At 40.1% G+C, this 14,918-nt stretch overlaps 1 protein-coding gene across 1 annotated transcript in view; it reads left to right on the top strand.

The window, feature by feature from the left end:
• The window catches only part of B3GNTL1 (UDP-GlcNAc:betaGal beta-1,3-N-acetylglucosaminyltransferase like 1), a gene marked incomplete at both ends in the record, with an annotated part of 89,408 nt that overhangs the window by 46,217 nt on the left and 28,273 nt on the right, over positions 1-14,918 (top strand). The window contains one exon of the mRNA XM_080356689.1: positions 13,479-13,574. Coding sequence (XP_080212815.1) covers positions 13,479-13,574 — 96 coding nt within the window. The remainder of the gene's footprint in view (positions 1-13,478; positions 13,575-14,918) is intronic.

Genomic DNA, 14,918 nt, shown 5'->3' with positions numbered 1-14,918 from the left:
GAATCATAGAATGCTAAGGATTGGAAGGGACCTGGAAAGCTCATCCAGTCCAATCCCCCTCTCGGAGTAGGAACACCCAGATGAGGTTACACAGGAACGTGTGTAGCTGTGGCTCCCGGTGAGACACTTGAGGAATCGCTGTATGTGAATCCCAGGTTAAAGCACTTACCCATCTGAAAATATGCTAAACTGCCATCAGTGATCAAGGGAAGGAAATGACTTTGGTGTTATACCTGAGGGTCATCTGGGCTCTCCCAGGCTTGTGACCAGGGTGTCACATCTCTTTCTGCTGGTTAAACTGGATGCAATAGTGCTAATGTTTCTGTGACAAGTTTAAAAGGTTGTCAGATGAAAATGGATCGTGTTTTCAGCTGGTAATGGTTTGTATAGCTGCTGAGACAAACCCAAAATAGCTGCGTCTTAGGAACGTAATGGAGCAGGTGAGTGCACCGTTCAGTCTCCTTGAATCTGCTCCATGGTTTTTGTTTGATTGAATGTGCCTTGAATGAAGACAAAGAGTGGACTTATGCAGGCACCCCATTATTATTTCAAATAGTTTATCTGAATTTTCAGCTGGGTGAAGCTGATTATTTGTTGTTGACAGAAGGACCGCATAGGGAACTTGTCCTAACAAGCAGTAATTGTGTGATTAGGAGAGTTTAATGAAGAAAAGGAATTTGAATTCATTCATAGTATTTGGTTTGTTGACAGTTCATGTCATTTTCATTGAATGAAACCTATCAATGGCACTTATATTTTCAACCTATTTGGAAGTGCCGGTATTCTGAAGCTCTGTTATTTACATCTAAGACCAAATACAAAACCTGTAGAAATTGGAAAATATTCTCAAAAAAAAAGTAGAAAACTAGTTATATTTATCCTTGTTCTAGCAGTTACTCAATGACTTTTTTTGTGTGTGCTCTGTATTAAAATGTTAATACAAGTGTATTAATCCAGATGTATTAATGTGGAATAGTTCGGGTTTTAAAGTGATACTTATTTGTCACTTTGAGCTAGGAGAGGTGTTCAGATCAAATGCTGGTTTTCTGCCCTAATACTGTGCTTTGTGTTCATTGCAGATTTCTGTCCAGACTTACTAGTTGACTTATAGAGGGGAAATGTCTATGTGAACGTTTTTCATTTGTGTTATTTTGAAACAAGAAGGATGGCAAACACCCAAACTGATGTGTAGTCTTTTCTAGTGTGATATAAAGAAACAAATATGTTTGAAAATGCCTCAAAATATCAGCAGCACCTGCTGATAGTAGAGCCTGTGCATAGCTGGAGAGTTTCTGCTAATGAAGAGAAGGTACAAGATCCTGGTTTTGAAACGGCTTAACTTCTCCTATTGGCTTCTTCAGGAGAGACTTGTCTTTGATGCAGTTCCTCCAATGGAAACAGTAAAGTAGATGCCATTAGAAGGTGAATCTAGAATATAAATGTCTCACCTTAGAAAAGAGATTTCTGTAAGTGAGCCTCCTAATGTTTCAGCCTGTTTAGTAGAAGTAAAACCTCAGTGTGGTGTCTGCTCTCCATCATTGTGAGGGAAGGCAACGATCTCCGTGAGTAGTGTCCACATGCACGTTTTTGGAGCTGTGCACAGCGGAGAGATCTGAAAAATACCTGCTAAAAGCAGTTACTTGTGAAGGTGCAAGTACCAATAGTAGGACAAGTGGATAAAATGGTTCCTCACCTTAAATCCTGCTCAGCTGCTCAGCTGAGAGGTTTCACAGTAGAGGTTTCACAGACTTTGCTGAGTAGAGGCTTAGCTCTCTGGTTGCTTTATGGGCTTTCCTTATTTTTCTGAAAAACCCCCACTTTTTTTTTTTCTGCCTTTGTTTCCGGTGGTTGGTTGAGCCTTCCTTCTTGTTTCTTTGATTAGTGGCACTTTTGAAAGCTAGAAGGTTATAAACCGGGTCTTTCTTCTCAGGGACAAGGTAGCCTGGCTTACCAGATACTGAAGTTTCAAGCGAAGGACTCACCAAGGCAGGGCGGAAAAGCGGTAACTGGGGGGAGGAAAAAGGCAATTAAATGTACACATGAATGTGGTGAAAATCAGATACTTTGTAGTATGATTCAAGTGTAGAATTACATAAAAAAGGGCATCTTTGAAAATTCCATAGTTACTGAATGAAATTTGATAGTACTGATTTATTGACGTTCACAGATATAACAAATGTGACTTGTATTCATACATTCTTCCCATATTCAAAAATAATCGTCTGATCCAGATAATAAAATTATGAATCTATAATTGTCCTCTCTGCCTCCATATGAGCATACATTAGATGAAATTAACTTAATGAGGCTTTTTGGCTGGGGTCTGTTTTTTTGTCAGCCATATAAATTAACTGTCAAAATGGAGCATTTTCATTTTGACAGGAAATTATTTTTCTTATAGTGAAATATAATTTATGATATAAATACGTGATGAATCAGGCATTGTAATGCAGATGACCCAATGGCTCTGTATGCTTTCTGAAGTTTTGAGTTGAATACTGGTTCATAAAAGTTCCTACTTAAAAAAAGGGAGAGGAGAACCGAGAACTGAGGAGAAATTCCCACAGCTCAAAATATTTCTAAAGCTGCCTGACAAAGCAGCTTTAATTCTCTGCATAAAGCTTTCTCTAAGCAACTTGGTGGGTCTGGCATAAGTATCAACTTTGAACAAGATTTTCATTTCTAATCTCTTTTCCTGTCTCAATACTGAATTATGTTCCGAGTTCTCAGCTCATGCTTGCGCAGTGTGACACGGGGGAGCTGCCAAAGGCTAGAGCCGGCAATCCAAACTCTGTATTGATTACCGACAGCAGGCGTATTCTGAACCGCCTGGAACTGCATTTCAACCAGTCATGTCAGCGTTTCATAATAGAAGTAAAACGTTTACCTCATTTCCTGAAGTGATACTCCATTAAAGGATTCTAAGGCTCTTTTCAGGTCATATTCTTATATCACAGACTTTCGTCATAGGATTGGGAATACATGGAGGTGAATACAAATGCTGCAAATGGAAAGTTTAATTTTGGTACTTGAGGTACGTGCTTTTACCATGGAGATTTGATCTCCTTTTTCTGTCATCAGTGGATTCTTGAAGCATTTATTATAAAATATAAAAATAAGCACCTGTCTCATAGGCACCAATACTGCATGTAAGTGAAAGTATTTACCCATGGGCACCAGATCTTTAGACTTAAAAGTCTTTGGTTGTCACCGAGAAGAGCCTGGCTCCATCCTCCTGACACTCACCCTTTACATATCTGTAAACATTAGTGAGGTCACCCCTCAGTCTCCTCTTGTCCAGCTCCAGAGCCCCAGCTCCCTCAGCCTTTCCTCACACGGGAGATGCTCCACTCCCTTCAGCATCTTTGTTGCCCTGTGCTGGACTCTCTCCAGCAGTTCCCTGTCCTGCTGGAACTGAGCAGCCCAGAACTGGACACAATATTCCAGATGTGGTCTCACCAGGGCAGAGTAGAGGGGCAGCAGAACCTCTCTGACCTGCTGACCACCCCCCTTCTAATCCACCCCAGGTACCATTGGCCTTCCTGGCCACAAGGGCCCAGTGCTGGCTCATGGTCACCCTGCTGTGCACCAGGACCCCCAGGTCCCTTTCCCCTACACTGCTCTCTAATAGGTCATTCCCCAACTTAGACTGGAATCTGGGCTTATTCCTACCCAGATATAAGACTCTACACTTGCTCTTGTTATATTTCATTAAATTTTCCCCCACCCAACTCAACTGTACCCTGCTCCTGTAATACAGTCATATAAAGCAAGTTTTTACAGGGAAACTCTGCAAATAATGAAAAACAATGTGCATACAAAAATCAGAAGCTTTCAATTTTATAAAAGAGGCATTTTTTAGTTACCATGTGAGTCATGTTTTCATGTTTTCTTCAAGGCTGTTGTGAATTGTACTGGCAGTTATTTCTTTTGCTTCATTCTGATTTCTAGTGGAGACTTCATTGAACTTATTTCTTTAGTTCATTTAACAACCTTATTTACTTTATCTATAAGTTTGTCTTCTAAAGGAAAAAGAGATACCCACATAAACAAGATTGTGGCTTTGATTCAGCTGTTATTGCCTGGAGGCTTTTTACAAAACATACACGATTAAACGTGACTTATTAACATAACTCATAACATCAGCATTTACTTTCTTAGAAATGCAAGACAAGAAGCAACAGGGGCTTGTTTCCCCATGAGGATTTACTATCCGTCTATTCTGTATACCTCTGAAGTCACGTGCACGTATCAGCTCTCAGAAAGAGTTGGAAAAAAGCATAAGTATTGGAAATGAAATATAAAAACTGTCAGCTTTTCGGTGTGTCTTTTTTCAAAGTATTAGATACTGATCGCTGGAAAAGCCTGGTTAATCTGCTGAGCGAGATCAAAAGGAAAAATAAGCTTCAGTTCACTTTAGTGTTGCCTGAGATTTATGGATCCTGTGCTGCTCATTTGGCTCGTGTCTGTTTTTTAACCTGTAATTCTAGGATTTGGCAGGCTGTTTTCTCCATAGAGGTCTGCTTGCTGTCTGATGAAACGTAATTTAGGCGGCAGTAAAGTAGATGGAGAAGTACAAGTGCATTTTTCCTTTTTTTTGTGTTTTTCTTAGTTTCTTTGCTATACTAAATAATAAAAAAGGAAGTCCTAATAAAAGAAGTGTCAATTAAAAGGGTATTTTTGAAGTGCACCTCAGCCTGTGAGAACTCTGAAACATAGTGTGTGTCCTTGATGCAGTATTAATACATGTAGGTTTTATTTCTCCTGTGAAAGACTACTGGCTCAATGACACATGGCTGTGTTTTGAATTTAAGTTCCAGAAGATCATCTTCTTTTAGGAAGGCTCTGTGTTTTGGAGTGCGCTATGCTTCGTGCACAGCTGCTCTATATGAAATAATTGACAGTTCTATAGCCCAATTGTTACATTACTGTTTCCTGGAAGAGACAGATTGGGTTCACCAGCTTAATCCTCAAACATGTGGTCTATATTCAAATATGAAATGAGGCGTAACTGTGAACAAGCTTTATGTTTGGTTGGATTTATTTTGATGTATGCCAAATATATATTCCATGCAAGTGCATCCCCTGGGTTCTCTACATAAGCTGCTACCATGACCCTTTCCATCAGACCAGCGTCCCAGTTCCTCTTGTTAGAAATGTGGTGGATACTGGGCTAAGTCTGAAGCTTGAAGCTGATTCCACTGAGAGGCAATATTGATGAAAAGACAAATAAAAACTGTTTGACTGTTTTCCTTACTCAGCTGTTCTTTCTACTTTGTGTGAATCATCAACTTTCAGATAAAAAGGCAAATGTTAATGACAAGGAATTAATTTTTGATGAAAGGTTGACATTTTCTCCATGTTCCATGTATCATACGAAATCTGTAAAGGGGATTTTTATGATATATTCTAATAGCCTCTACCGCTCAGCAAAGTGTAAGAAAATGTATTGAAACTAATTTACAGTTGTCTAGTAGATGTTAGGTGATTTAGGAAGCGCGTCAATAAAACTATGTAGATTAAATTAAAACCAAATCCACATGTTTTAGTCTGCAGATGTAGACATTTATAAAATAAATTGGTTTATCATGTTACTTTTGTTTTTCTTTAAGATGACTTCACATGAATTAGACTCAACTGAGAGTTACGAGATGTGTTGGAACATGTTGAAAGGTATTAGCCTTACACACAACGTCACCTCCTTTGAGTACAGGGGCAGACTTTGGCCTCTTGTGAGTTGTTTCTATTATGGGATAAGGTGATGAAAGCAGCAGATATTTCTTGTTATAGTCTAGTTTCTTTAGCCACACAAAATCTGTTTTGTTTTGTGGTGATGTGTTTTCTTTGGTGTGTTGTGTTGTTTTTTCCTGCATGTAGTATGAAGGAAGCAAAGACAAGTAATTTCTTTGCTCACTATTCCAAGGCTTGTAGGTTTTTCTACAGGTCCTTGCAGTCCTATCTGCAACTTTTGGGTCCTGCCCAAGGGTTTTCTGCAGCGTACTTTTATTTCCATCACCTTGCCCCCTCTCCATTTTTCTCCTCCTGTTAACTTCAATTACCTATTCTGTACTGAAACTTGAATATAGTTTGATTTTGCTGCACACAGGCCAGATACTGTAACTGTGACCTTGAGAGAGCTTCCAGCACTCTGCAGCGGAGCAGGCTCTGGCCACTTCCAGTGCGACGGTCTGCAGAGGAGCCTGGCGGCATAGCCAGCAGCAGAGCTGAATTTTCAACTTGCTTTGTCTTTGAATCTTTCTTTTGCAATTCTACTTGTGATTATTTTTCTTGTTTCCCAGAGGACACTGATGCTTTACCTTTTCAAACAAAAAAAAAAAAAGAGAAAAATTTGTATTCTGTTTCTTAGTGACGCTCTTTGATCAGAAGATCGTGTTAACAATATCTTTTTTGTTTTGAGACTAAGAGAGAAATGCCCAAGGGTGACATAAATCATCTATGAGTTTCAAGAGCCTTTCTTTTAAGTAAAGAATTTTCTCTTTACAGGACTGAAACTTGTGATCTGTTATCAGGTCTTGAGTTGCTTATTTGAGATTTTAGCACTACATTCTACTTCCCTGGGCAGCCTGTTCCAGTGTCTGTCACCCTCACTGAGAAGAAGTTTCTTATCAAATGTAAGTGGAACCTTTTGTGTTTCAGTTTGAACCCATTACCCATTGTCCTATCATTGGTTGTCACCAAGAAGAGCCTGGCTCCCTCCTCCTGACACTCACCCTTTAGATATCTGTAAACATGAATGAGGTCACCCCTCAGTCTCCTCTTGTCCAGCTCCAGAGCCCCAGCTCCCTCAGCCTTTCCTCACACGGGAGATGCTCCACCCCCCTTTATCATAATCAAGAAGAGCTTCAAATGCAAAACATAAAATTTCTTAGTTTTCTCTTGTGTTAGAAAAAGCTTTGCTTTCACATTTTTGTCAAGAGAATGGTTTGTTTCAACTAAATGGAAATATTTAGAACATAAAGGACATTCCTGACAAGATCATGGTTTTTAATATGGAAAGGATTTTGAATTTTATCTTCTCTTGCTATTTTAAATGTTGATGTTTAAAATTGTTGGATTTGTGAAGCAGCTGCAACACTAAGGAAAAATTATGTTGAATTGGAGAATACCAATTACCTGATTATGCTTAGTAAATTAAGAGGTTATGTCTAGAACAATTTAGAACAGCAAGACTATAGTGACAACAGATGATAAGACTGAAAAAATGAGTGAAACACTAAGGTGCTGTCAAAACTATATATATTTTGATTTAAACAACAAGAGCATTGACTCAGACGTTTTTCATAAAGGGAAGGAATGTGTGGCAGAATGCAAACCCCTCTCCCTTCCCCTCCCTTCCCAGGTATGGAAGGCATAGGTACATCTCCCTCTTTCTCTGCTGTTTGAGGCTAACAGCTTCTTTTGTTTGACGTCAGGGGCTGCTGGCCAGGGCTGCTAAGAGGGGAGTGCCGAGGTGCCAGGGAGCCGCTGAGTGCCCGTGGGCAGTGTGGAGGATGTGTGGAAGCTTCAGGGGCACCCCACAGCCAGTATAGGGGTGCAGAGAAGCTTCTGGAATGCCTACAGTCAGATCTGATCAGGCTTTAAAAAACGGGATTCTTGTCGAGGCTCTGCCTCTTGCGTGGGTCTCTTGGAGCATGAGCCAGATGCTGCTGCCGAGAGCCCCCCCGGGATGGAGACTCCGCTTGTCTTGCCACCTCGTGTGTGAGTAAAATTAACCCTCGCAGGATTGCGAGTGTATCTACTTTCCGTGCACATTTGCACACGTATTTATACTTTCCATGCACATTTACACGTGTACTTTCCATGCTCAATACGAGCACATGTATAAATTATTTCCTCACATAATTGCAAGTGTATTTTCCTCCCGTGCTTGCACATAAGCACGTGCAGTCTTCCATGCACATTTGCACGTGTATTTCTCCTCGCAGGATTGTGAGTGTACACTTTACATACTCAATACGCGTACGTGTATCTCTTTAAAATAATCCCACACCATGTTCAGGCAAGCGTGGACTCCTCCCAGACTCAGGGATGGCTCCGGTACTGTTTTTGGTGAAGCCACGTGCATGCACACTGTGGATCTGCTGTTGTATTAGTTGCTGCCCCTTAATGATTTTCCTCAACCGATATCCGAACCTGTATTCAAGTCCCTTTTGGAGTGCTAAACCCCTGTTTCTCACCGGTTTAATAAAAGTTGTTTTGGACACTGTTGTCCCTTAAACTGACCTCGAGGTGCCTCTGTGACAGAATGAAATGCATAAAATATGATTTATAAGCAAACCTTTGTATCAGTGTTCATCACTGAAAAAACCTCATTTGAGATTCTAAAAGTTGCCACCCCCAGAAAATAACATCTGTGAAAACACAGCAGTCCAAGAGGAACATGATTCTGTGCACCCATCTTTCTTTCATAGTACTTCTGACTTATAATATTTAGTTTAGTGCAATAAACATTGAGATTCATTTTTTGTAAACGACTACAGGAGCTAGAGCAATTTACAGTTTCTACAAAGGGTCACCATTAGGAAATGCACAGTTTTTTAGGAAGAAAACATGATGCTTTTTAATTTGGGTAAGTTGATCAGAATCACTAATAGCTATCCTGTAATCTTTTGTGTTGCTTTAAAGATGAACTAACCCCTCAAGGTACATAGATTTTTATTTGAAATAAAAATTTGTTAACTAATTCCATAGCACGATAGTTTGTATTGGTGTACTTCTGCCAAAGATACTTAGATCATAAATATGATATTTTCTCTGCGCTACAAAGAACATTTTGTTATAAAAAGATATAATTAGCTTTCTAAGACTTAGCAAAAAAAAAAGATGACATTTGAATAATTTGTCATGGTATCGATCGTAAAAGTTTCCTTTAGGTTATTTATTTCAGTTTGTGTGTAGAGGTGATAGGTCTCACGTTGCAGCAGAAATGAGACAGTCCAGGTCTGAAAACCGTTGTACAGCATACGCATTATGTTATTTGGAACTGTTTGACTGTTAGACTGGAAAATATTTAAACAGAATGCAGGGCCCAGAACAGCTGTGACAGCATAGGAAGTGTCAAGTTTGCTTTTTTTCCTTTCTTTTTTTTTTTCTTGAAGGCCGTGTTATTTTTCTATCCTTTTTCTTCAAAGGACAGCTTATTGTGTGTTTCCCGAAGTAAAACTGGAACACACACCCTTCCTTCATTGAAGGAAAGTTTCAAGCATCAGAAAGAACACTGGAATGAGAGTGTGAGCTGACAGGCAGCCTGGGCTCTGCTCCCATCCACCGGTGATCCCGCTATGGGAGGAGGTGGTGGGGTGAGGTGAACAGCGGGGCCCTCTGGAATGATCAGGGCAAATGCTCAGGGAAAAGATGTGCAGAAATGTATCTGGACTGATAGCTTGGAAGTCAGAAACTTTACAACTTGGAAATTGAGAATAAACCCAGCCTGCCACAGAAATATCAAAAATAATATGATGAGGCTGAGCAACACTTATCCAGTCATCTTTTGGTGATGATAAAATAAAAATGTGTGGGTTTTTTTGGAACAGGCTACTTAGAGAGGTGGTTGACACTCCAAGCCTGTTGGTGTTCAAGAGGCACTTGGGTAATGATGCACTTCAACTTTTGATCAGCCCTGAAGTGGTCAGGCAGTTGGACTAGATGATCATTGTAGGTCGATTCTGACTGAAATAGCTGTATTTGTATGAAAATGGGAGTTTAAAAATTGTAACTGTGCTTTCAAATATAGTTTCTTAAAACCTTTCAGGTATGTTCTTAATGTCCAAATGACCTGCTGTTTTGGAGGCCTCATAAATCAGCCAAAATGCCTTCTTGTCTGGGCATGTTGATGCATTCGATGATGATGAGTTTTATCCCGGATCAAAGTAGCGATGAATTGATTGTGCTGAATCACACACATGACGGGCAGCCCCGTGTCCAGGCTTAGCACAGCACCACACCTGAACTAACACACCTCCTTGCTCTGACAGAGCCTGCACAGGATCTTGGAGATATGTCAGAAACATTTTATGGATCAGAAAGTGTAAATGGTACATCCAGTTATGCACTGGATGCAGGAATGCTACTGAAGTCAGTGAAGGTAGTCTGATAAAAGTGGAAGCAGAAACATCTTCCATTTAACTTAAAACACTGTACAGCCGTTTCATGTAATTTTTTTTAGCTTTACATTTTGCAGATGCTGTATATAAACCTGGTTTATGTCTTTTCTAAATGGCAGTTGGTATAAACACGGTATCGTTGTATAGAATGAAACATGTGAGAAGTTCGCATTGGAATTGAAGGGAAGAGGTTATTAGAAACAACCTAATTCAAATTAAAGCGCTTGAAGTGTCACACTTGTTTCAGTGCTAAAAACTTGGCACACCTGGTTCAGAGAAGCAGCTAAAGCATGTGTAGGGTTAAATCAAGTGTATTTCCTTCATTTCCTCTGGTACTTCTGTTAAAGGGTGGTTTTTCTCAGCCTGGAGGATATTTTCTTTCCTCATTCGCCATGGCAGTTGTACAGTACAAATAGCGGCAATAACACACGGTACCATATTCTCTATTTCTTCTTGGAATTAAGTTTTCTCACATTGCAGTGAAGCAGGAAAATGAAATTTTAACTGAACGGGATGTCTTTTCATGTTCCATGAGCTTTAAAGACCTGATATCTTATCTCCATGTTAATTAGCAAGCTGAAAGACTTGCCAGTAAGGATTCTTCCACAGGTAGAAATGGTGTTGCTAAGCTTGAAGGTTTGAGTGCACAGAACTGCTGTTGGAGTTGCCTCTTTCTTCTCTGGCTGGTATGTCAGCGACCAGTTATTGCACTGTGTTTCATAGGTGCAGCATTGCTGTAATTTTTCACAGGGTGTTGGTTTGAGTATGCCAGAATAACCACAGAATCAAAGAATGTTAGGGATTGGAAGGGACCTCGAAAGATCCCCCACCTCGTTCATCAGTGGGCCTACATTGCCTCTGCTGTTAGTTTTATCTGCCACGTATTGCAAAAAGCTCTTACTTTTGTCCTTGACCCCTCTCACCAGGTTGAATTCTAAGGAGGCCTTAGCTTTCCTAGTTGCCTCCCTACACCCTCTGACAACAGCCTGATATTCACCCCAGGTGGCCAGCCCCTCCTTCCATGCTCTAGAAACTCTCCTTTTCCATGTGAGCATACCCAACAGTTCCCTGTTTAACCACGCAGGTCTCCTGGCTCCCTTCCTTGACTTTTCTTGAAGGATAGGACCCTGACATCATCAGTCTCAATTTTGTCTGTGATTCCCCTCTAGTATCTTTTCTGAGATGGACAGTGAGCCATGGAGCAGTGTTTGATTTAGGAAGGACACTGGTGTATGCAGTGTGTGATGGTCTGGTATGTGATCGTCATCATATCATCGCCCACGTTAACAGAAGTGATGTTTTGATTTTTTGATTCTTTTTTTCCTCAGCATTTCAAATTTGTTCTATTTAGTTTCACTGGAATATATACACATCAGTGGAACACAGATTATCCAAGATATTTGAGATGTATGCTCTTTGCACGTGAGCCTGACTAATTACATTGAGCTACATCCTGAAGATTAAGTGCATTTATGCTCTCTGATGAACCAGCCTGTGCTGAAGAAATGGCATTCTGGCCTCTCCAAACACATTTCATGTGTTCCAATAGGCTCAGGGCTTCCTTTTGAAGATTTTCTTTCATTCAGAATTGCGATTCAGTGCAATGCATTCTAGCCTAGCTTTTCTCCCTACTGTTGTTTTCTTTTGGGATTACTGTTTGGTCATTGTTTGGTTCAGGCCATACTCAATTGACCTTGTAATTAGTGTGGAGCTAATAACCATGTCCTGACTAACCATGTCTGCTCTGATTTTCTGGGGCAGTTTTGACTCTTTCAGCTCCCGCTGACTTTTGTGGGGAGTTTTTGACATTTAACGTCTCTGAAGCCAGTGTATTTCAGTGCTGAACAAACTGCTAATGTGTTAAGTCATAGCCATTAGGAGAGAGGATTATTCTGACTAAAATTAAAGTGTCTATGTTGAGATGAGTTACTCTAGGACCCCTTTACAGGTTCTAACGTTACGTTCCTGGAGTCTGCATGCAGCATATTTTGCCCTGAAGTGGATGCCTGTGTTTGATCTGATGGTTTATGCCATAAGAAAAGTGGGAGTAGATTAACTATTGAATTTTGATTAGATTTTGAATCCAGTTTGTTTGGAGAGAGTTGTTCTAAGTTTCTGTATAGAACTGGTGTGTAGGATTTGCATTTTAAATCTGTGTTTATCTGTGGAAATGCAAGTTGCCAGATGTAAGAAGAGTTTGAGGAGCTCTGTCCCAGGTTGAAATCAAGAAAAGCACCTTTGATATGTAAATGCTGAAATGCACGTGATAAAATGTACGGTTGTACACTGACGTGTAAAAATGCCAAATGTATGGGAGTGTTAATATTATCACCATAGCACGCTATAAAATCATGTGCTCATAAGATCAGCATTTTCATTAGTGTTTGAAGACTGGCACTAATTGTGAGGTTTCTTTCTTCTGCCTTCCTAAACCAGGCCGTGCTCTTTATTTTCTGTGCAGTTCTTGGAAGCAGGCAGTGTCTCCTGGCTTAACTGAGCACATTCTGTTTGACAAGTTCAGTCTCTTGTTTGGCTGGATACTTCATCTTGTAATAAAAGAACGAACCAGTTTACCTTCCATAATCCAGATTCTGGTTTCTTTCACAGTTGTGTTTACAACGAGTTTGCTTAAAGCTGCAAAGACCCATTTGTATAGTTCTTGGCTGTCACTAGTCAAGAGAATGAAATTAATAGCCACTCCCTTTTAAGTCCCTAAAGCATTTTCTTTCCAACAACCTTTTAAGGTAGGTACCACTGAATAGGAAATCCATTGTACTCTAGTTATGTTTAAAATAAATTGCGTCTTACTTCTCCAAGCTTGATTAAGATTGAAGTGTCTTTGGCAGAAATAAAAGATCAATGAAAGTTCTTTATATATATATATATATATATATCTCTATATGGATATATAGATATATATATAGATAAGGAATATAAAATGGAAAATCATTACACAACAATTGTAGGGTTAAGTTTAAGAACTTTAACTTTTAAAGATTGTTCTCTGCAATATCAACATCACCATTATTAATAGAAGTGTCATTTCCAGTATCCTTCTCTAAATTTGAAATGAAGTTTCAAGTACTCTGCACGTTTTGCGACTTATGATAGAAGGTATGGAATATGAAGCAGGAAGTAGATTCATCTGTTGGGCTGTGACACCACAAAGATGCTGGTATACACCCATTTTAAACACTAAGCACTTGTGTATCTCAGTGCTTAAAATTGCTGAAAGTATAGGCATAAGGATTTGCAGGATTTCAGGTGAATGCGTAAGGTCTAATTTGTTCCCCAGCAGATGCTGGTTTTGACATTCTATTCATTAAGACTGCCTTTTTTTCACCTTTTTCCTAGGTGTTTACCTCCCATGGACCTACTGTGATCATGCCAACCTGGTTCTGCTCTCGAGAATGGTTTTTTCATGTGGGAAAATTTGATGAGGGTGGAAAGGTGAGTGCTGCACATGACATGTAGCCCAGGAATCATCTCTTTGTTGAACAGCCTCTGAAAGCCTTAAACCTTTTATTAAGAAACACTAGGCAGAGGATTATAGATAAAAGCTGAGGTCTGAAAAATCTAGGTCATACCATATGCCTGTTTTGTTGTGTGTGTGTTGGTTTTGGTGTTTTGGTTTTTTTAAGAGCAGCCATTAACCAATTACAGTTGTTTCGGGGTAACTGGTGGTTGAAGGACACAACTGAGATGGGGTTTGTTGATAAATCTGTTATACGTTGGCAAACAGATCTAATTCAGACGCATTTGAATCCATTCTGTGTAGTTTGGACCTGGGGAGTTTTGCTTGTGGCTTTGGTGAGATTTTTAGAGATAGAATGGGTGGTTCTGAATTTCTTTTAAAGACTTCATTTAATATTATCCCCAAAACATCTTATAAGGCTGTTTCCTATTTTATCATTTAAACTAGAACATATTATGAGGATTATTCTTTTCATAGCCCTCCTGTGCCATGCCATCTGTATATACGTAGAGACATAAGCACACATGTATACAAATGTATGAAAATACACAAATTTTATTATTCAGGCTGCCAAAGAAAATATAATTAGAGGGGACAGTGGACAGCGAACAGAATCGTTTAGAGTGGTGAAAGGATTTGCCCTTAATTAAATGGTGGGTAAGTGGAAGAGCTGGGAATGGTGCTTGGCTCCCAATCCAATCTACATTCACTGACCCATGCTCTTCATTTCCTTTTTTTTTTTTTTTTTAATTATTACTTATCATTGTCTTTTCATTCTCTGAAGAATATCTGGCTTGACTTCTTGAGCATTGTTAGTAAGCTCAAGAAAGCAAGCAAGCTAAAACGCAGAAACAACAATAGAACAGCAACCAAGGCAGCCCTCAACCTTTACCACTTCAACCAGACCCTCCTCGTTAGTGAGGATGAGGTCCAGCACTGCGCCTCTTCTAGTTGGCTCCTGCACCCTTTGCATCACAAAGTTATCGTCAAGGCACTGGAGGAACCTCCTAGACTGTGGCTGCCGGCCGAGTCGTCCTTCCAGCAAACATCAGGGAAGTTAAAATCCCCCACCACAACCAGGGCCTGTGATTGGGAGGCTGCTCTCAGCTGTCTGTAGAGGCCTCGTCAGCTTCCTCACCTGCGTGAGGGCCCTGCGTCCCTCTCAGAAGGGAATTGCCCACTACAATTACCCTTCCTTCTTTCTCATCTGAGGCGGTCTTGAGGTGTGGGTCAACTGCCTCTTTCTATGTGACCTCGTAGGTGGGCCTTGCACCACATCCTCACGTACCTCCTCTTCAAGATCCAGGCCTCAAACCTAT

Source organism: Nesoenas mayeri, assembly GCF_963082525.1.
Source record: "Nesoenas mayeri genome assembly, chromosome: 19".
Lineage (NCBI taxonomy): Eukaryota > Metazoa > Chordata > Aves > Columbiformes > Columbidae > Nesoenas > Nesoenas mayeri.
Note: the sequence above shows the minus strand (reverse complement) of the source record. Positions and strands in the feature narration are given on the sequence as shown.